The following is a 22949-nucleotide window of genomic DNA, read 5'->3' as shown; positions in this document are numbered from 1 at the left end:
TCTTCTAAAGACAGCCGTGAGTCCAGGAGGACGCCCAAGTTGCAAGCCCTCTCCGTGGGGGCCAATGATTCGCCCCCAATAGTCAGTGATGGCGTCAACTGACTATATCGGGACGTCGGAAACCACAGCCACTCGGTCTTGGTTGGGTTGAGCCTGAGCCTGTTCCTCCCCATTCAGATCCATACGGCCTCCAGGCACCGGGACATCACTTCAAGGGCATCGTTGGGGTGATCCGGGGTGGAGATGTACAGCTGGGTGTCGTCAGCGTACTGATGGTACTCCACCCCGAAACCACGGATGATCTCGCCCAGCGGCTTCACATAAATGTTGAACAGGAGAGGCGAGAGGACCGACCCTTGCGGCACCCCACATATGAGGGGCCTCGGGGTCGACCTCTATCCCCCTGTCAACACAGACTGCGACTGGTCAGAGAGAAAGGAGGAGAACCACCGCAACACAGTGCCTCCCACCCCTAACTCTTCCAACCGGTGCAGCATGATACCATGGTCGATGGTATCAAAAGCCACTGAGAGATCTAACAGGACCAGGACAGAGGAGCATCCCCTGTCCCGAGCCCTCCAGAGATCATCAACCAACGCGACCAATGCCGTTTCCGTGCTGTACCCGGGCCTGAAGCCTGACTGGAACGGATCCAGATACGTCGTTTCATCCAGGTGCTGGGGGAGCTGTTGCGCAACCACACTCTCAACAACCAATGGTCTTCCATCTCTCCAGATCTGCCTTTATTTGATTTATTAATTTAATATAATTGTCCTCCTTAATTGTACACCTTGCCGTCAAGTAAATCCCTAGGTACTTCACCTTCTTCGCTAATTGAATATTTATTCCCTTAGTCAAATCATCTTTCTGTTTATTTGTCTTGTTCTTGGCTATCATTTTAGTTTTCTCCTTATTTACATTTAGTCCGGCTACTTTTCCGTATTCCTCCAATACCTCCATAATTCTCAGGCCTGATTTCAGTGGCTCCTCTAAAATGAAGACTAAGTCATCTGCAAAAACTTGCAATTTATAACTCTCTCTTTTAATTTCCAATCCTTTGATCTGAGTATCTTTTTGAATTATTCTCATTAATACTTCCAAAGTCTATGTAAACAACAACGGTGATAGCGGACACCCTTATCTTTTTTTTTCAAAACAGTTTTTATTTTTATTTCTCATAAACACATTTACATGTACAGTCATTTATCCATTATTTTTTATTTGTCTTATCTTTTAACTTTCATTTTTAATTTTTACTTTTTCGGGGCTGCTCTTCTTCCTTAGGTCTTTTCCTGTTACTCTCCGGCCTTTTCCTTTTTCTTTCTCCCTCTTTTTCAGTTGTACTTCCCTTTCTTCCACGGCTGGTATTCTTTGATCTTTTTCTCCTATTACTTCTCTCTCTTCTGTTTCTTCCTCATTACCAAAATATTGGTTATAGAATTCCTCCGCTTTGTCCAAAGTATCCACACTGTATCTCTTTTCTCGCCAGGAGATCATAATACCTTCTGGTGTCAGCCATCTAAAATTGATAATGTATTTAGTCAACAATGATATTAGGAATTGGTATGGTCCAGTGGTGGGTTGCTCCTGATTTGTCCCAGTTCTATCGAATAGATAGTAACTTTAGGAAGTAGTTCTCCGAACCTTTAGTAACGGCAGCCAGGCCATGCCCCCAAACCGGTTCCCCGGTCGTGATTTGCTCACCCACCCGAACCTGACCGGAGCAAAGAAGCCTCTCAGCCGCCTGGCTGCAGGATGCTGAAAAGTCCTTCAGCCGGTGAGAAGAAAGCTGCACATGCGCGAAGATGGCGGCAGCAACCGGAGGTCTTTCTGGCGCTGTGTGCCAGTGGCTGGGTGGAAAAGAAGCCTCTCGGCTTCCAAGTTCAGCAGAAGGCTCAGTCCCTTCACACAGGGTCGCTTTTCTCCGTGCCCGAGAAAGATCAAAAGGCACAGAGCAGCCTTTAATGACAAAGTCGCCTAGATGAAGTAAAAGAAAACAAACCACTGAGGGAAGGAGCCCACCGAAGCTGCCGGCGTTGCAGCTGCCCCCCCGTCCCCCACAGCTTGGAGCTCCAAGCGGAAGAAGTCCTCAGCTGTTGCGAAGAAGCGGTAGCTCTGGGTGCGCCAGGCCTGCTTCTTTCTCTTTGAGAGCCGCTTTGCAAACAAGGTGCAAAGCAGCTCTCAAAGAGAATGAAGCGGGCGTGGCGCACCCAGAGCTGCCGCTTCTTCACAACAACCAAGGACGGAAGATTTCGCTCAGGAGCGATGCCAGCAAGGAAGGCGGCTGTGTCGGAGGGAGGCGTAGCCCGAGCTCTCTGGGACAGGTAAACAACTGTAGGGAGGCGAAGGGGAGCGGACATGGCCTCCGCCTGTTGCACCCCCCCTCCCAGCCTTCGCCCGCACCTCTGTGCCACCAGCATCTCCCGAAGCCGCCACCGTTGGAGCCGTGATAGGGGCTGGGGCAGCCCGGTAGCAGCCATGAGTCGTGCTTTCCTCTAAGCGCTGTGGGCGGCAGAGGGAAACAGGTGCTTCTCTGTGAGACTTGGAGGAAAGCGCAGCTCATGGCTGCTAAAGCACCTCAATCAGCTACAGCCCAGATGAGCTGAGGAATTGCAGGGAGCCTCCCGTGTGTTGCATCCCCCTCCCAGCCTTCACCTGAGCCTCCATGCTGCCAGCATCTCCCGAAGCTGCACTGTTGAAGCCGTGACAGGGATGGGGGCAGCCCAGTAAGCTGGGTGCCCAAAAATGGTGCGGAGGCACGGGGGGAAGGCTGGGAGGGGGTGCAACACATGGGAGGCTCCCCGCAGTTCCTTGGCTCGTCTGGGCTGCAGCTGAGTCCACTGCTCTGAGCTGGCGGAGTGGGTTGCTCTGGCTGCAACCACAAGGAAGGCCCGTCAGAGGTGAGAAGGGGCGCTTTTCGGCCAGGAAGGGCAATGGAGGAAAAACCGAGATAACCACAGCCACCCAACATGTCCCGACCTGGATATGGGGCTGGAGTGTCAGAAAAAAAGTTTCAAAAAGTCCCAAAAATTTTAGCCACCTTTTTGGTGGGCGTGGCTTGGGAGGGGGTCATGTGACTGAGTGTGTGAGTGATGTCACATTGACCACGCCCAATTAGTCACCCCCCCACCTAGCCACACCCACCGAAACGGTAGTAAAAATTTTTAGAACTTACCACTGGTATGGTCTTCGCAATTCTCTAACTCTTCTTGGGACCTGCTTAAAAACTGTTAGTTGTTTCCCTCTGTATTTTATTGGTTCATCTCTTGTCCTGTGAAGCACTTCATCCCAGATCAATTTCTTCACGAATCTGATATGTACTTCCTTTGGAAGATTGTGTCTCCTTGCGTAATTCATATGGATTCTATAGGTCTCGTCTATTTCTGTCGACATCTCCTCTTTTTCTGTTCCTAATGGTTTCACTATTATTTCTGCCATGATATCCGGTAAGTCTTCTCCTTTCTCCACTCTTATATTCTGAAAATGTATGTAGTACGCTGCTTTTTCTGATTCCAGAAAAATTACTGTAGTTTCTAATTCTTTATTTGCCTGGAATAATTTATCATTCATTTCGTCCACTCTTTTTTCTTCTCTCTCCATCCTCTCTTCCATCTCCTGCAGTTTCTGTTCGTTTTTGATAATCTGTTGCTGAAAAAATTCAAATTTATGATCTATCTTTTGCATTTTTTCTTTAAGTTCTCCCGTATCATTTCTTACCTCTCCTATCTTTTTTCATTTCATCATGGTTCTTTGTCATTGCTTCCTGCATTGATTGCAGCATAGCCTGCAGATCTTTAAAAGACTTGGACCTCTCCCTTTGAAGCATGTCTTCTATCGATCCCTGTATTGATGGACTCGATGTAGCCAATGCTGTCTGGGCAGTTGGTCTTCTCCCCATCCCTATTTTAGTTAAGTTCGTAGTGCTTGTCATCTCTAAGAGTTTTTCCACAAAATTAGACTTTATCCAACACTCCCACCTCCTTTTCACACCAGTATAACCCTCCACTGCTCCGAGAATGGTTTAGGCCAGGGGTCCTCAAACTACAGCCTGCGGGCTGGGTACGGCCTGCTGACACAATGTATCTGGCCCGCGCAGTGGTGGGATTCACAATGTACACAATGTATCTGGGCCGCTCCCTGCCCTGCTCCCCGCCCCACTACTCCCACTCCTCGCATGGCTGGCTTTTCGGCCGAAGAGGTTGTAGAGAAAAAAATGCCTTTAAAAACCTCTGGCGATTCCAGCTGAATTGCCTGATCAGCAGAGGCTTCTAACAGCATTTTTTTCTGCAACTTCTTTGGCCGAAGAGGTTGTAGGGGAAAAAATGCCTTTAAAAGCCTCTGGCGATCCCAGCTGAGTTACCTGATCGTCAGAGGCTTTTAAAAGCATTTTTTTTTCTGCAACCTCTTATTGTAGAAAAAATGCTTTTAACAGTTAAAAAAAAAAAGTTGGCCACGCCCACCCATTGCGACCCAATGGTGCAGTAGGTGTGCTGCTGCTGCTACCGCCTGGGCGGGAGAGGAGAAAGAGAGATGAAGGCGAGAAAGGGGGGGGAGAAAGAGATAGAGAGAAAAAGAGATGAAGGAGAGAAAGGGGGGAAGAAAGAGAGATGGAGAGAAAGAGAGATGAAGGAGAGAAAGAGGGGGGAGAAAGAGAGATGAAGGAGGGAAAGCGAGGGGGGAGAAAGAAAGAGATAAGAGAGATGAAAGAGACACACAGAGGTACCTGTTTAAAAGAAAATACTGGGAACCACAAAACCTGGGTGGGAGTAAGTGATATGGAGTTGGCAATGCCCACTCAGGTTTAAGGTTGTGTTTAAGTGTTTACATGTTTTTAAGGTTGAGTGTTTAAAGTTGCAGAACCCTGACCTACCCCATCCAATCGCTTTGCCCTGCAGCCAGCCCTGCAGGCCTGCGCCCGCCTCCCACCTGGGCAGCAGCGGCATACCTACCCTGGTTGTATCACCTTGCCGTGTAGCCGGCCCAAACGCCCGCCTTGGATTGCCTCTGACCATTCCAGTAGGTCATTTTTATTTAATTAATTTAATTAAGTGCTACAATTGGCATAAATGATGACCAGTCAAAAGTGTGAGGACCTGTCAGAAATCACTTTTTCAGCCCTCTGGGTAATCCCTATGTGCATATGGACTATTCAGAGGGCTGAAAAAGTTATTTTTGACCAGTTCTCGCACTTTTGACCAGTCCTTGCACTTACGACTGTCCTCACATTTCACGTTTTGCGCCCTATCTTGTCACCGTGGTGAAGAGAAGTAGTTGTGAAATGAGTGACACGGTTATTAAGAATGCTGCAACAGGCATAAATGTGAGGCTGGTCATAAGTGTGAGGACCGGTCAAAAGTGTGAGGACCAGTCAGAAATGACTTTTTTCAGCCCTCTGAGTAGTCCCTATGCACATAGCCAGGCCCACCCCGTCACATGACCAGCTAGCCACGCCCGCCCAATCACATGGGGGGCTCAGCCACACTCACCTAGCCAGTCCGGCCCCCCAACAGTCTGAGGGACCCTGAAGTGGCCCCCTGTTCAAAAAGTTTGAGGACCCCTGGTTTAGGCTATCGATGTTAACCACTAGATATCAAAATATCAAACTTACTCTAATTCTATTAGTCTACCTCCTGGTGATAACAATGATATTGATAGTGACACCCAAGGTTCCAGTGATTTCCAGCAAGCTAGCAATCTATTATAATTCAGTTCAGTTCAGCAACTTTTCAACCTTGCCCTTCTGTTAGGTTTAGGTCTTCTCCAAAGGTCTTTTTTTTCATTATTTCATCATGTATCTTTATGCACTAGAACTCAAGTATATCTCTTGCTGTTGTATATAACCCCTAATCGCCACCACTGCAAGATTATAAGATGTCACATCGCGAGGCTCCCAGATATCCACAATAAAGCAAACCTAATTTAGTGTCACTAAAAGGAACTTTCTCAAAGGAACCAACCCTTGGGCCTTGTTTCAGTTCTAAAACAAAAAGTGCCTTGTCAGAATCCAAGGGAGAGTAGCACAGCCATTTTATCTCCCACGTTTGTCAAATCTTCTCCAACTTTCAAACTATTCAACTTTTCCATGCAGTCCAATGAAAATCTCCCGATCCAGATCCACTCTGTCTAATTAGCAACCACTATCCCTCTCCTTTTATCTTCTATCCTTTTGGGTCTTAGAAAAAAGCTCCACAATCTCCTTTGCCGCTGCTATCATTGGGGGAAGGCAAACATCCCCCCTCTCCTTCTAAGAAGAGCCCCTTCTTTTTCTCAATCAGCTAGGGGTTTTGCTCAGCTTCTTCTCCCTGCCGTTCCATTCACTATTTGGAAATCAGAACTGATTTCAGCCAGTTCCGGTCCACCGATGTTCCACTTCACCACTGCTTTCCTCATCTGGCTGTCAGCTCTGTGGTTCAGTCATTATGGGCCGTCTTCTTCCCTGTCTGCTCTCATCGAAGATTCCACTGCCTTCTGACACGGGCCGCTGCCTGAACTCGATCAATCGGTCACCTTCTTCCCAAGTCACCCCTTCAGGGCAACTCTGGCTTTGAGAAGCCCACAGGACAGCTGGAAATTGGTTGTGCTTCACAGAGTGCCCATTCGCATACCCTTTCGGGCTGACAGCTAGCCCCGCCTCCGGAAATTTTAACTCCTTGAATCAACACAATTTTTCCTCTCACAAGAGGATCAGCTACTATCATATTTTGCAGAGAAGCTGTTGCTTCATAGTTTTTTGAAATAATAACAAGATCATTTTGCCTGTAGAGTTCGAAAGCAATCCCTCTCCATTCAGTAATGGAGAGAATCACCAATCATTGCACATAACATGAAGGAAGGCAAAACACTAATTGAATGCTGTTTTTGCATTCTCCCATTAGCTGCAGGAGGCAACCTCTTAGTTCTTATATTCTCAACATTTCAAGAGTCAGATGTAATAAAAATCACTGAGGGCCCATTTCAATATAATTTTGAGGAATAGAAATGGCATTATGAAAGTGCCAGGCTTGCTCAAAAGAGCTCTTGTAAGAACTGCAGTGATATAGTACATGTATATATATAGTAATATGTGTTTCACTTTATTGTATTGTACAATTGTACAGATAGTCTTCAACATACAACATACAACCATAGTTGAGCCCAAAATTTCTCTTGCTAAGCAAAGGAACAGTACACTTAACAATTGTTAAGTGAGTTTTGCTCCATTTTATGACCTTTCTTGCCACAGTTGCTAGGTGAATCATTGAAGTTGTTAATAATATGGTTGTAAAGTGAATCTGACTTCTCCAAGCATCCGAATTTTGATGATGCAATGGTTTTAAGTGTGAAAAATGTTCATAAATCACTTTTTTCAGTGCTGTTATAGCTCTGAACAGTCACTAAATGAATAGTTGTAGGTTGAAGACTACATGTATTAATTGTTTTTATGTTTGCAAATATTCTGCTCTTCAAAAGTTTCTAATGTGGATATTTATTAGAATGCACATAAATAAAATTAAATGAAATTATTTAAAAAATAAAAATAACTTCATCATAAGAAAAAAAAATTAAAAATGAACCAATAACACCATTTATATGTGAATACAATGTATTCATACAATATATTTCTAGATTAGATAAATAGTTTATCAAAACTTGTAGGCTATACCTGACCATCACAAGAATTATATTAAGACTCGGTTTTGGTGAGACGGGCAGTTACATGGTTGTGAATAAAATAAATAAGCAAGCAAGCAAGCCAGGACCCAGTGGCAGAAATGAATAGTTCTGTTTAACAGAATAAGGACGGAGACAAAATCAGGGCTAACAAAATTAAGATAGGGTAGTATGCTGTCAAGTGATACTTTGTACCCTCCCCAACTTAAAATTAACCTTTGCATTACCTTGTACAGAATAATTGCCTTGTTACAGCCCTGTTACATCTTTTGTGCACAAAAGAGAATTTTCTGAGGCCTTAGGGTGGTGCCCAAAAATCTCTTGTCCTTCTTAAGGATAAGAGATTTTCATGTATTGTTTACCCACTGCAAATTTGTTTCAAATATGTTGGAAATCAACTCTGAGAATTCCCTTCCAATATTTCCTAAAACTCTGTAAGTGGTAATCCCCCAGTTACGACAGTTCACTTAGCGACCATTCAAATTACGACCTAGCCCCCCCCCCCAAGTACTTATGACCCAGTCCTGAAGTTACGAATGTTGCAGCACCTCAGCCGTCATTCACACTTACAAACAATGGCAGAAGTGCTGCCACATTCACCCTTTCTATTTCCTCTCCCCTGGCCGGGTCGTCTCAGGCATTCCACCTATAGACTCACTTATACTCTACTCCTCTCTGCTGCGGTTTCTTTGCCTGCTTCGTTACTTCAGGCCTTTGGTGCATTCACAGAAAACAGAGGCCTAAAGTCAGGGGTGAAATGCTCCCAGTTCAGGCTGGATCGCCCAATCCGGTAGTGATGGAGGCGGGTGGTTCAGAGAACCGGTAGCAAAAATCCTTGTGTCCCCCCCCCAATGCCCAGCTGAGCCGCACAATCATCAGAGGCTTTTTTTTTATTTTTAAAAGCATTTTTTCTACAACCTCTTCTAAAAAATGCTTTTAAAAGTAAAAAAAAAAAAAAGCCTCTGCCGATCAGGCAACTCAGCTGGGATCGTCAGAGCCTTTTGAAAGCATCTTTTTACAACGTCTTTGCTGAAGAGTTTGTAGAAAAAATGGTTTTAAAAGTAAAAAAAAAAAATTGGCCACGCCCACCCAGTCACATTACCCCCACCACCAAGCCACGCCCACAGAACTGGTAGTAAGAAATTTTAGATTTCACCACTGCCTAAAATACTCATGCTACTGATCTCATGTGATCTCACATTAGTTTAGGCCTATGCTCTCTGCAAATTGAAGCCTGGATGAGATCTGCAGCAAAAGGCTTTGCAAACAGAGGGAAGGCTTTGATCCTTCAGCATTCCTTCCGTATGCTGTTTCCTTGCTGAAGCCTGCAGGGAGATTGTGTCCCTATAGGCTTCTGTAGCCCATTGCAAAAAGCCTTTGCCAGTACAAGCCAAGTTTGGGCAGGGCAGGCACGTCCCTCCAAAGCTCCATTCGTACTGGCAACAGCTTTTTGCAAAGGGCTGCCGAAGCATACAGAGACACAGTCTTTCTTGCAGGCTTCAGCAGCCCTTTGCAAAAAGCCTTTGTCTGCAAGAGTGCAGCTTGGCAGGGGCTGGCATGTTCTTCCCAAGCTCCATTCGTGCTGGCAAAGGTTTTTTTACAACAGCTTGCCGAAGTGTTTGGAAGCCAATGGCACACTTTTAGGAAGTGGATTTCACTGCCTAAAAGTGTACCATCATCTTCCAAAAACTTTGTGGGCTGAGATTGAAAGTTTATGAGCGTCATGGTCTCATGCGGCAGAGAGGCTGGAGAGAAGACAGCTCTTTAGACCTTTCCAAGATAAGTGATCTGGTGCGGCAGGATGGGGGGGGGGAAGCAATTGTGGGGAGCATGAAGTATTTCAGTGGGTCAGGGAGGCCTTGGGTGGTCTTAAGCAGATGGCCTGTCCATCCCTAGGCTCCCCATGGCCTTCCCTACCCTGAGATACCTCATGTGCAGTTAACGACACATGCATTCGATTAGTGAATGAGTGGCCGAAAGCAGGGAATAATCACAGTCAAATTATGCAATTCAGTCCTATGAATCCTCGGGTTATGAATGTAATTGTCAGGCTCCATTACATTTGTAACTAGAGTACTATGTGTATAGCTGCAGAGAGCCAGGATAGGGCAAATTTCTCTTAAGTGAGTGAGGTTAACTGTGTTCTTCAGGCTGGAATCGATTATCAATTATAAATATTTAATTTTGATCTGCATTCTGATCTCTATGAGCATTCTAAATATATGTAAGTATAAGGATGACTGCTGTTTCACAATATCTGATTTTTTTACTAGGTTGATAGTTTGATAACTTTTTTTGAAAGAAGAGTCTTATCTATACTTGAACATAAAGGAGTGCTAGAATCATTTTCATACTTAGTATGTTGTGAAGATTAACAGTATTATTTCTAATGTTAATTGTAATCTGAATAATAATAAAAGCAGTTAAGGAAAATGGAATATGTTTTTGAACAGAGCCCAGACCGAAGTTAGCAGAACAAATGAACAAATTCAAGACTACTGTGGTAAATTCAACAAGATGAAATCGGAGCAAGACAACAATGAGGCCAAGTTACTAGCTGAACTGGATGACTTAACTAGAACAAAGCAGTTCCTGGAAGAAAAGTTAATTGAACTTCTCAGGTTGGTAGATTTATTTTTAGGTACCCTCACAATCAAGTGGAAAAATTATTTTTCACTTCTAAATTTTATTGCTACAGAATTTAAAGCCATATTTATAGTTGGCAATGCCCCACAAAGTTCTCTTAAAATCTTCAATTGAATATATTCTAAATATATTGTACTCTTCTCTGCAGCACTAATCATGCTTTTTGTCCATTTGGAATTCTAGAAGGAACAATATTTCTCTCTCCTTTACCCAGGAAGTGTGTTACCATTCAGGAATGGAGTTTGCTTCCAGGCCTTAGAATAGAATGAGCTGGAAGGGACCTTGGAGGTCTTCTAGTCCATCCCCCTGCTTAAGCAGGAGAAACTATACCATTTTAGATAAGTGACAGTCTAGACCAGTGATGGCTAACCTTTTTGCCGTCGTGTGCCAAAGGCGGGGGAAGTGCGGGGGGGTTGTGCGCACATGTGCCCACACCCATAATTCAATGCGCCCAGTCCCCCGCACATGCATGTGCGACACTCCCCCGCGCTCCCCCCGCTTTTGGCACGCGATGCCACAGTGGGACTGGGAGGCCTGTTTTTCGCCCTCCCCAGGCTCCAAAGCCTTTCTAGGTGCCTGGGGAGGGCAAAAACTTCCTTTGTCAACCCCCTGGAGGCCCTCCGGAAGCCAGAAACAGCCCGTTATCCGACTTCCGGTGGGTCCAGAAGGCCTGAAAATTAGCTGGCTGGCATGCACATGCGCGATGGAGCTGAGCCACGGCAATGTTCGCGTGCCCAGAGATATGGCTCTGTGTGCCACCTGTGGCACGCGTGCTGTAGGTTCGCCATCACGGGTCTAGACTCTTCTTAAAAACATCCAGTGATGGAACACCCACAATTTCTGGAGGCAAGCTGTTCCACTGGTTAATTGTCTTCACTGTTGGAAGTTTCTCCTTAATTCCAGGTTGCTTCTGTCTTTGATTAGTTTCCAACCATTGTTTCTTGTCCTCCCCTCCAGTGCTTTGAAGAATAATTTGACCCTCTCTTCTTTGTGGCAGCCCCTCAAATATTGCAATACTGCTATCATGTCACACCAATCCTTTTCTTTAGACTAGCCAAATCCAAATCCTGCAGCCATTCTTCATATGTTTTAGTCTCCAGGCCTTTGATCATCTTCGTTGTTCTTCTCTGAACATTTTTCCAAAGTCTCAACATATTTTAATATGGTGGCCAAAATTGGTTGCAGTATGCCAGGTGTGGTCTTACTAGGGTTTTATAAAGTAATACTAATACTTGACGTGATTTTGATTCTATGCCTCTGTTTATACAACCCAGGATTGTATTAGCTTTTTTGGATGCTGCTGCACACAGCTGGTTCATATTCAAGTGATCATCGACTAGGACTCCAAGGTTCCTCTCACAGTTACTGTTTTTGAGCCAGCTCTCTCCTAATCTGTTCTTATACCCTTTAATTTTCCTGCCTAAATGTAGCTGAATACCACTAAAAAAGAAAAACAAGAACTTTGAGAAACCAGCATGGCTGCACAAAGATCTCTCCAACAAAGTGAAAGACAGAAAGGGCAAGTACAAAAAATGGAAAGAGGGACACTTAACTTAAGGCTGATTATCAGTAGATAGCCAGAACATGTAAAGATAAAGTCAGGAAAGCAAAGGGTCAGAATGAACAAAGACTTGCAACAAAAGTCAAAGATAATTTTAAAAAGTTTCTTTCAACATATAAATAACAAGAAAAAAGTCAAGGAAACAGTAAATCCACTAAAGAGAGAAGATGGCAAGAAAGTAGAGCTGCTTAACTTGTTCTTTGCATCACACAAAAAGAAATTATAGCCCAACGTACCAAAAAACTATTATAAAAGACAAACTAGAAATAAAAATTAAAATAAGCAAGAAAATGGTAAGAGAACATCTATCTGACCTTGATGAATATAAATCACTGGGACCTGATGGATTATATCCCAGAGTTCTGAAGGAGCTGGCAGATGTTATCTCAGAACCATTGTACCGTATCTCTCAAAAAATCTTGGAGAACCAGGGAAGTACCTGAGGATTGGAAAAGGGCTGATGTGGTTCCCAACTTCAGGAAAGGGGTGGGAGAAACAGACCCAGGAAACTACAGACCAGTCAGTCTAACATCAATACTTGGGAAGATTCTAGAAAAGATGATCAAAAAACAGATCTGGGAACAACTAGAAGCAAATAAAGTTATAACTAGTAGCCAGCATGGGTTTATTAAAAAACAGATCATGCCAAACCAATCTTATTTCATTTTTTGATAAAGTCAATAAATTAGTAGACCAGCGAAATGCTGTGAATATAGCGTACTTAGATTTCAGTAAGGCATTTGACAAAGTAGACCACAACCTACTTCTTGGTAAGCTAGAAAAATGTGGCTTAGACAACATCACCACCGGATGGATTTGTAGCTGGCTGACAAACAGTACTCAATGAGTAGTCCTTAATGGTACTACATCCACATGGAGAGAAGTAAGTAGTGGGGTACCACAAGGCTCCGTCTTAGGCCCAATACTCCCCAATATTTTCATAAATGACTTAGATGAGGTAATAAAAGGGGAACTCATCAAATTTGCAGCCTTAGAGAAGTCCAATCTCCAACTTATTCCACAATTCACTGTCCAATTTCATATTCTGGAATATGGCAATACCACATTTTCTTACTACATTTTCCCAGTGTTTTTTGTATTAGGAGTATCTAGGTGAGTTGAGGAGATGTGGAGATGAAGTGGTTATGGAGATCCCTTATTTGGATAATGTTATAATGTTGTTATAACAATTATAACATTAACAACACATTATTGTGTTGTTGTAACAGCAACACAATAATAGTTTGTGGGGTCTTTTGTTCGCTTTGTTTAATAGAAGAAATAATAAGAGAAAAATGAAGCAATCCTATCATAGGTTCACATAGATATACATTGAAGTTTTATACAGTTATTTGAATAAAGGATGACCATATTCCATTGTAAGTATGGATATATATATAGGTAGTCTTTCCTTATCAACTGCTTGTTCAGCAACTGTTGGAAACTACTACAACACTGAAAAAGGAGATTTATGACAGGTCCTTGAAGTTGCAGATGTTCCAGCACCCTCTGCAATCATATAATTTTGATTTGTGTGCTTGGCAACTGTTCTGCATTTATTTAGTTTAGTTTATTTGATTTGTATACCACCCTACTCCCGAAGGACTCAGGGCGGTGAACAGCCAAACAATAAAATACATAGATACAAAAAATTTAAAAACCAGATAAAATCAAATTAAATCATTTTGACCCAGACAGATTAAAACACCCCAATAATTTAAAAACAGATTAAAATTTACATATTTAAAAAAGGGAAGAGATTAGGCCAAGCCCACCTGATGGAATAAAAAGGTCTTCACAGCGCGGCGGAAGGTGCGCAGATCCGGGATCCTCCGTATCTCCGGGGGGAACTCATTCCAGATGGTAGGTGCCCCCACAGAGAAGGCTCTCCCCCTAGGGGCTGCCAGTCAACACTGTTTGGCTGACGGCACCCGGAGGAGTCCCTCTCTATGAGAGCGTACTGGCCGGTGGGAGGCTATTGGTGGTAGTAGGCGGTCCCGTAGATAACCAGGTCCTAAGCCATGGAGCGCTTTAAAGGTGGTAACCAAAACCTTGAAGCGCACCTGGAAGACCACCGGGAGCCAGTGCAGCTCGCGCAGGAGAGGTGTTACATGGGAGTGCCATGTCACTCCCATTACCACCCGCGCGGCTGCACTCTGAGCCAGTTGGAGCCTCCGGGTGCTCCTCAAGGGGAGCCCCATGTAGAGAGCATTGCAATAGTCCAGGCGGGAGGTGACGAGGGCATGAGTGACCATGCGTAACGAGTCCCGATCCAGAAAGGGACGCAACTGGCGAATCAGGCGAACCTGATGAAAAATCCTCCCGGTCACGGCCGTCAAGTGCTCTTCTAATATTTATGATAGTCACAGCATCCTGCAGGCACGTATTTGCCATTTGCAGTCTTCACAGCTGGCTTCTGATAAAAAAGTCATTGGGGAAGCTGGAGGAAGCTGGAGGAAGTCACAAATCATGGTCATGTGACTTCACACTTAATGACTGTGGGTGATTTTCTTCAACTGCAACCAAAACTGATACACAATAATTCAGGGCAGTCACATGATATTTTACTTTGCAACTGTATTGCTTAATGATGGAATGATAGTCCATAAGTGAGGATTGCCTATAATCCACATCTGTAAACAATTCATTCTTAAGGAACATTAACAACCAATCAAGGACAGAACCAACCTAGAACTAAGGAGAAATTTCCTGATAGTTACAACAATCAGTGGAGCAACATTTCTAGAAGTTGTGGGTGCTCCAGGACTGGAAGTTTTTAAGAAGAGATTGGACGACCATTTATCTGAAATGGTATAGGATTTCCTGCCAGAGCAAGGGGTTAGAAGATCTCCAAGGTCCCTTCCAACTCTGTAATTCTATCAAATAGTCAATTCCTGGGGGGTAAATTGGGCCATTAATTTATCTTTCTAGTGTTGAAAGTTTAGCCTCTTAACAATAAGGGCATAGAGAATCCATTTCTGTTACCCAGCCCATCATTTTCTACATAACGGACATATAGTACAGAATAATATAAACCTCCAAAACATACTAAACCTTATCTCAAACTCAAAATATGTAGTATTAATACTGTTAATATGCATGATATCAATAGCACTTCTGGGACTAGAAAATATTAATGGACAGATTGCATATTTTCCATTTCATTGATATATTGATAAGGCAATCCATATTTAAACCTTTGTACTGATCAGTCTGATTGCATCACAAGTTCAACACAGGAAAAGATTGTGCTTTGGTCAGTGCATGTGTAATTGATTGGAAGCAACATAACCTCTATCTGGCTGTGGCATCATACTCTGCGGTGTTGACTAATTTTTTTCATTGCATGTTTGACTATTTGTTAAATCCTGTGGTTTGTAGGTGATAGCTTGACATTTAAAGTTGCAGAGAAAAAAGTGCTTCTTCTCTAATAATGTTTACTTAACATTAGACCCAATGAGTTCTGTCCATATGCTTGTAACAAATTACCTTCCTTGGGTGTTTTGTAGCCTTGTTATCTGGTTCTTTTTCATAAGTTTATTCTTCCTTAGACTATGTTCTTCTATGTGAAATTCTGCAAAAAATATTCACCCTTTTTTAAATTTTCTGAATGTTTGCCATTTATTATTATCAGAGCCTAATAATGTATAACCTATTGATATGTAAAAGGAATCTGAATGAACAAATCACCACAAATTGGTGCTGGTTTCATTCAGTTTGAAAGCAGAGTCATCCAGTGTGCGATGCACCATTATGAAAAAGTACCCTCTTACATTTCATAGCTGATTGTGCCACTTTTAATTGCAGTAACTGCAGCCAAAGCTTTCTGGATTGTAACAGATAATCAATTTATGGCATTGTATAGGAAATTTGACTAAACAAACCAGAAAGATTCTGTTATTGGTTTAACAATATGTTCATATGGGTCATTATACTCCTAATCACCTAAGATATAAACTGGAGTTTGTTCTTGGCTAATGATTATAACATGTTGAAAGAGGATCAAAATGCGGGTTCTAGTTCACACATAATATTTATCACAAAATCATAGTTTATTATTTGTTTCTGCTTAGAACCAAGGAAGAATGAATGAGAAATGGGTACCATTGAGTTTCCTTGTTCCCTAATAAGTCAGAATTCTGTTTTTATTGATATGAGTGTGTGTGTGTGTGTGTGTGTGCACGCATGTGTGTATCCACTTTATTCTTACATTTCTCACGTGCTAAAAAGTAGTCTCCCTCAAGTCGAGCTGGACTTTTGGTGAGTCCATGGATTGCCCATAAAATTTGCTTTGGTGGTAATAAGGAAATAGTTTCCTCATTTTTTTTTCTTTTCCAGGCTAGGCAATTATAAAAAACTTTTTATGTAATATAGGGAATAAAAAAAATCAAGGTAGCCTCTCAGGACTCCAAATTTATCAGACAATTTTTAATAAAGAAAGTGAATTTCTGCTATAGGGGACCAGATTTAAGATTTTAAAACAGAAATTATTGAATGACAAATTATTCTTCATACATGCCTTTGAAAGGGACAAGGATGCTCTTTGGCAGAAATCAGATGCTCTGGAATTCCAGCAGAAGCTCACAGCAGAACAAAGATGGCTTGGTGATGCCGAAGTCACCAGTTGCTTAGAATGTCAAAAAGAATTTGGCTGGATGAATCGCCGACATCATTGCAGGTCAGTATTTGGAGGGATTGAACAAATACGAGCAGTAATGATTAGCCTGATGTTTAATAATCAGAACAATTTTATATTATTTTTATCTTATGTATTATACACAAATTTGGGGTTGTCCTCAGTTCCATTCAAAATACTATTCAAATAGTGTTAGAGTTTGCAATCCCCCCAGCACACAAGTAAACAATTCAGCAGGATTCGTATATAAAAGAAACTTCTTTATATACAGTAATATAAAGAATGATGCATGTACCCATGCAGTAGAAGCCAGAACCAGAACTCAGAATCCAGAATCCAGAAGCACAGAATCTATATAATCACAGAAGCAATAAAATCACAGAAGCACTCTTATATATATACAGATCAGTCAAGCTAAGCCACGCCAAGGCTCTGCGCTGTCTGACATGGCTCTCAGTCACCAAACAGTTCTCATTGGCTGACTTGTTGTTATGGCTATCCCAGCTCATAATTTCTTACACACTGACAAATAGTAATAGTAATACTATTGGAAAGATATTTAGAGTTTCAGTTCCAGGGGTTGTAAGACAGAAGTATACTGTTAGTTCAGATATTCATGTTTTGTTTATGCTTCATGAGAGGAGTTTTATTCACAATATATATACAGTATGTCTATAAGCAACTCATATACTGTCAAAATCTCCCTACAGTATGTGATAGTGTAATGCAATTACGGTCTTCACAGTGAATATTCAAGGAAAAGGTGTATATTCAAGGAAAAGGAACAGCAGAAAATCTCCTTTTCGGTTCTAAAAGTATGTATCTAGCATGGTCTAGAACTTAAATCATTATAAAGTCTGACCATGTTTGGTGAAATGAACTAATGGTCTGATTTAGTGTGATAAAACTTCAACTGATTCTTCTCACCTTCATGTTCATTTCCGACAGTATTCTAGTAAAGTCATAATAGACCGTGATGCCCTCGCCACGGTCACTCATGCCCTTGTTACTTCTCGGTTGGATTACTGTAACGCCCTCTACATGGGGCTGCCCTTGGGATGCACCCGGAGGCTTCAGCTAGTCCAGAATGCGGCCGCACGGGTTGTTACGGGAGTCTCTCGTACTCCTGTGTAACCTGCGTGAGCTGCACTGGCTGCCGGTGGTCCTCCGGGTTCGTTTCAAGGTGCTGGTGCTCACCTATAAAGCCCTACATGGCTTAGGCCCGGGGTACTTGCAGGACCGTCTTCTGCCATCCTCCCATCGTCCTGTGTGCTCTCACAGAGCGGGCCTCCTCAGGGTGCCATCAGTCAGACAATGTCAGCTGGTGGCCCCCAGGGGGAGAGCGTTCTCTCTGGGAGCGCCAACCCTCTGGAACGGTTTACCCACCGAGCTTAGGACAGCCCCCAACCTCCTCCCCTTCCGCCGCGAACTGAAGACGTGGCTTTTTCATCAAATGGACTGACCCGTTGTACATTGTAATAATTTACATTGTACATAATTTTACATTGTAATAATTTTAATTAATTTTAATTGAATTTTAATTTATATTTAATTCATATTGTTGAATTTTTTATCTTGTAAGCCGCCCTGAGTCCTTTGGGAGAAGGGCGGCATATAAATTGCAATCAATCAAAAATAAATAAATAAATAAATAAATAAATAAATAAATAAATAAATAAATAAATAAATAATAAAATAAATCAGACGAGGAAGATTGGAAGGCAATCCACAATCTATCATAGCAATTCTGATAGATTTTGACTTAATCCTAGTAGAATTACATACACTGGCATTTTGTAGTGGTTGTGTGATTTTTTTTTTAAAGGCAAAACTGCAATAACATTAGCATAGTCAAATGTATGTGTTTTGTATGTGTGTCAATGTCATATACAAATGGTAGGGGCTTCAGTTATGCTGCCATGATATCTGTGGTACTTTTTTTAACCCTTCACTTAATCTGCTATGGATGTCAGTGTCATTGAATACAGAGTCCATTGAAGGACTCTGTATTCTCTGTGGATTGATTTTAGGGTAAGACTAATTTGTCTGAAGTGCTGAGTTACTTGCACCAATTGCTTTCTTAGAGTCAGAAGTACAGTTTCCATACACACCATCTCTAGTGTGAAACTCTCACAAGGTTTTAGTGATTCAGACCAAAAGAAATTGTTAACTATTATTTTATTAAACTATTAGTAAGATGTGTTTCATCAAATACAAGAAGTGGTCTGTAGGAAGAGTAGTCTGTAGGAAGAGTCCAGAACCTTCAGTAATGTTGCTTTACTTTGAATTCAATATTTGATCATAGAGTAAGTCCTCAATTTACAATCATTCATTTATTGACAGTTTGAATTTACAATATACTGAAAAAAGTGACTTATGACCCATTTTTCACACTTACAACCATTGCAGCAATATTTTTGCAGAGAGTTGTAGCAGATCTTGTTATGGGTAGCTAGTCTATGTATTTCTGTAAATAGAATTCTCAGTCATCCTGTTCAGTTATTAAATGACAGCATTGACTGTCATTTAACTCTTACGTCCTACATTCCTAGAACATTATTGGTCTTTTATTTATATTGTTATGGTTTACAAAACTATATATAAAGCAATAGTTTATAGATATGGGAAGGAAGGCAGGAGTAAAGTGAGAAGGGCTATAGGCATGTTTTACTCAGAAGCAAAGTTTTTGCCCTTTATGGCAAAAAATGAATTGGTTCAGATTTTGATGAACGTATGTGTAGATGTTTTATTAGGAAATCATTTGTGTAGCAGGATGTTGTCTTTTAATTGATGGCCTGAAGAGAAAGTTCAAAACCAGATCTCCTTGAAATCATTAGAAATATTTAAATTATATCTGAAAGAAATATTTTATTTCATTGTGAAATAATCACAGCAACCAGAAATTATTTTGAACAGGTTCATCTTCTTTTCTTTCATCCATTCTACACTTTTATTGAGAAATGAACTATATTGAAAAGTGTAGAATGAAAGAAAGAAAAGAAGATGAACCTGTTCAAAATAATTTCTGGTTGCTCTGATTATTTGACAATAAAATAAAATATATTTTTCAGATATAATTTTATTGTGTCCCATTAATGCCTTAATTTTAAATATATGTTTTTACTTTGTTTTTTTAAGAATGTGTGGATGCATTTTCTGCTATTACTGCTGCAACAGTTACGCCTTTTCAAAGCAAACAGGAAAGAAAGAACGCTGTTGTCGAGCTTGTTTTAAAAAAGTAACTGCCAATCCCATTGATTCTGAGTTAAACTTGACATCAGAAGAATCATCTTCATCATCAAGTCTCCTGACCTCACCATTGTCCCTGGTCCACAAAATTTTGGGTAAGCTTCAATATATTTTTCAGAATTTACTGTGGCCTTACAAAAATTTCAGATTAGATATTACCCTATTTTTTGGTCAGTTTTAACAAATAATCCAGGATGTATTTCCTCATTTAGGAGACCCTAATGAGAAAATTAGAATTATCCTGTGAAACTGGGATGTGACATGCTAGAATGATCTATTTTCTCTCCCCACAATACTGCAATGTTGTATTTTCAAATCCTTGTTAAGGATTTGTTAACAGATAAGGGGGAATTGAAAGAGAAACGAGAACTGGAAGAACAGGGGGTTGAGATAGATTGGTATATGTATATGCAGATAAGAACAAGATATGAAAAAGATGCAAAGTTACATGGTTTTTATTTAGAAAAGACTGAGTTAGACAGTATACTCACAGGAACAGAAGAAAATTTAATTAAATTTTTTTATAATTTTTTGTTATATATTGAATTGGAGGAGGAACAGGTGAAAGGAACAATGATAGCTTGGGGAAGAAATTTTGAACATCCAATTGATCTTGAAAAATGGCAACAACTATGGGAGAGGAATTATAAATTAACGATGTCCACCGCATATAAGGAAAATCAATATAAAATGTTTTATATGTGCCACCAGAGAAGTTAGCAAAAATGTTTAAAGATAAATCAGCGAAATGTTGGAAATGTCATCAATTACCAGGATCTTATTATCATATGTGGTGGACATGCGCTGAAGCAAAAAAAATATTGGAATAAAATTAAATCCTGGTTGGAAGAAATGACACAAATATGTATTGAATTTAAACCAGAGTTGTATTTATTGGTATCCTACCTGACAAAATTAAAAATGAATATATTTATTTGATTATACATGTAATAACAGCTGCAAGACTTGTTTATGCACAAAATTGGAAATTGGAGAAAATACCTTTGGAAGATGAAGTAATAAGAAAGATTTTAGATTGCGCTGAAATGAATCAATTAACTTTATTGATTAATAATAGGGAAGAATCAGAATATTTTAAAACATGGAATTATTTTTACTGTTGGTTGCAAAAGAGATATAAATGATTAATTGTATAAATATGTATAAAAAACCTGATAGTAAGAATATGACCATAGTAATCAATTCGTACAGTGATTTGAAGATGATTGAAACAGAAGACATTGCTGGTACAAGAAGAATAAAATGAAGTGAAGAATTTAACACCGAGATGTCACAGAGGAGGGCTGATTGATGTTTTAAATGTTTGTTTGTTTGTTTGTTTTAAAAATGATAAAAAACTTTTATGTAAAAAAATAATAGTGCAATGTTGTATTTTCACTGTGGTGGACTTCCGGTTGATGTCACGGTGAGATCGGACATGGAAAGCGGGTCTCCGCGTTTCCGTGCTGAGTTCTTCCTGTTGGTGGGCTCTGAAAGGAGCTCACCTTGGAGGGACAGTGAAGCAAAGAGGGATGGCCTGCAAGGTCTCAGAGATTGCAGCTCTCCTGCTTGACCCGGGGCTTACTTTCTCTCTCAGCCACAATGAGAAGAGACAGCCTAAGATGGCTACCATGAAGCTGGGACATCCGATGACTATCTAAGCTTTGAGCTGGAGTACATTTTGGTGAACAGTGTGGAACTGGGTGAGAGGATTTTTTTTACCTGAAAGTTAACCCCAAAAGAGAAATCTAGGATTTACTCAGAACTATGTGTTAAAGCGGCACTTTGAGAAAACTTTGAGAAACACTTTGAGAAAACTACCAGACTGGAAGGAAAGGATTAAAGGGGGGGAGGGATTCTTCAAAATGTAGGAAATTGGACTCTCAAATTGGGAAGACATGACATTGGGAAGGCAATTTAAAATGCTGGAATTACGGATTTAAAAAATTAACACTGCTTCTATAATTTAATTACAATTTAAAATAATTAAAACCAGATTTTTAGTAATAATATTGAAAATTAGCCTGAGAGTGCCACCTGCTGGTGAGAGGAAAATATACAAGCCTGGGAATACCCATTTAAGGCATTGAAAATATTTACTGGATTATATATATCTACTGTATGACCAGTGGAGATTTAAATGTGGGAACAAGGAAGACATTTAATTAAAGTGACCCCTGAATGTTAAGTTATATGACTGAATCTATAAAGGTGACTTAAAGAGGCTTGAATAACTCCCTGGACTATGTAAATGGAATTGACTGACTACTTATGGAACATAAAGAACTGTGATTAATGTATACTTTGAAGAGTAACCCCAGGTTTGAACAAATGGTTTTTGGGCTATTGACCAAAAGTGGAATTTATTAAAATAAGATAAGATACAACATAAGAAACGAGCGGAACTTTGAACAAGATGGACTGGATGTTTCAAAGCATAAAGAATATGATACAGAAAGAACATAAGGTGATTATTGAATTAATGGAGGGCATAAATCAAAAATTGGAAAATATTATACAAAGGACAATGAGCAATGACCAAGATGCCCAGGAAAGGAAGGAGCTACCAGAAGGAATAGAGGGAAAAACAGAATTGAGGAATCAACGAAAAGAAGATAACGAGGAGTCATCAATAAAATTAATAATGTTGATGAATCAAACCAGGGGGAAAACATTCTAAGAGATCTGAAAAGAGAATGGGAGGAGCAGGAAGATACTTGGGGAAGGGAGACAGGGGTCTGGGCTAATAATTTCAAAGCTAGACAGTGGAACAGGGTAGGGATGGGAGAAACACTTATTTTATTTTTTTATTTTTATTTCTATTTTTTTTATTTTTGGATTTATATACTGCCCTACTCCCGAAGGACTCAGGGCAGTAAACAGCCAAAAAGATAAAACACACAAACTACAAAATTTAAAAGACAATATAAAAACCCATTAAATAATTTGGCCCAAAACAAATTAAAACACCCCTAATGTTTTAAAACAAATTTACAATTTACAATTAAAAGGGAAGTTAGGCCAGGCCAGCCTGTTGAAATAAAAAGGTCTTGAGGGCACAGCGGAAGATGCATAAATCCGGGATCCTCCATATCTCCGGGGGGAGCTCATTCCAGATGGCAGGTGCCCCCACAGAGAAGGCTGTCCCCCTGGGCGCCCGCCAGTCGACACTGTTTGGCCGATGGCACCCTGAGGAGCCTCTCTCTA

General features: G+C 41.1%; 1 protein-coding gene across 7 annotated transcripts in view; it reads left to right on the top strand.

Moving 5' to 3' along the window:
• The window catches only part of FYCO1 (FYVE and coiled-coil domain autophagy adaptor 1), a 133298-nt gene that overhangs the window by 80959 nt on the left and 29390 nt on the right, over positions 1 to 22949 (top strand). For 5 of the 7 annotated variants that reach the window (XM_060685916.2, XM_060685918.2, XM_060685920.2 and 2 more), the window contains 3 exons: positions 10104 to 10271; positions 16386 to 16535; positions 19632 to 19837. In XM_060685916.2, coding sequence (XP_060541899.1) covers positions 10104 to 10271; positions 16386 to 16535; positions 19632 to 19837 — 524 coding nt within the window. Of the gene's footprint in view, positions 1 to 10103; positions 10272 to 16385; positions 16536 to 19631; positions 19838 to 20954; positions 21120 to 21339; positions 21463 to 22949 lie in introns of those variants that run through there. The other 2 variants (XM_060685921.2, XM_060685922.2) reach the window with 2 other exon arrangements.

The sequence above is a fragment of the Pantherophis guttatus genome, chromosome 4 (genome assembly GCF_059756535.1).
Source record: "Pantherophis guttatus breed Tessera chromosome 4, ASM5975653v1, whole genome shotgun sequence".
NCBI lineage: Eukaryota > Metazoa > Chordata > Lepidosauria > Squamata > Colubridae > Pantherophis > Pantherophis guttatus.
This window is presented reverse-complemented; position numbering and strand designations above follow the sequence as displayed.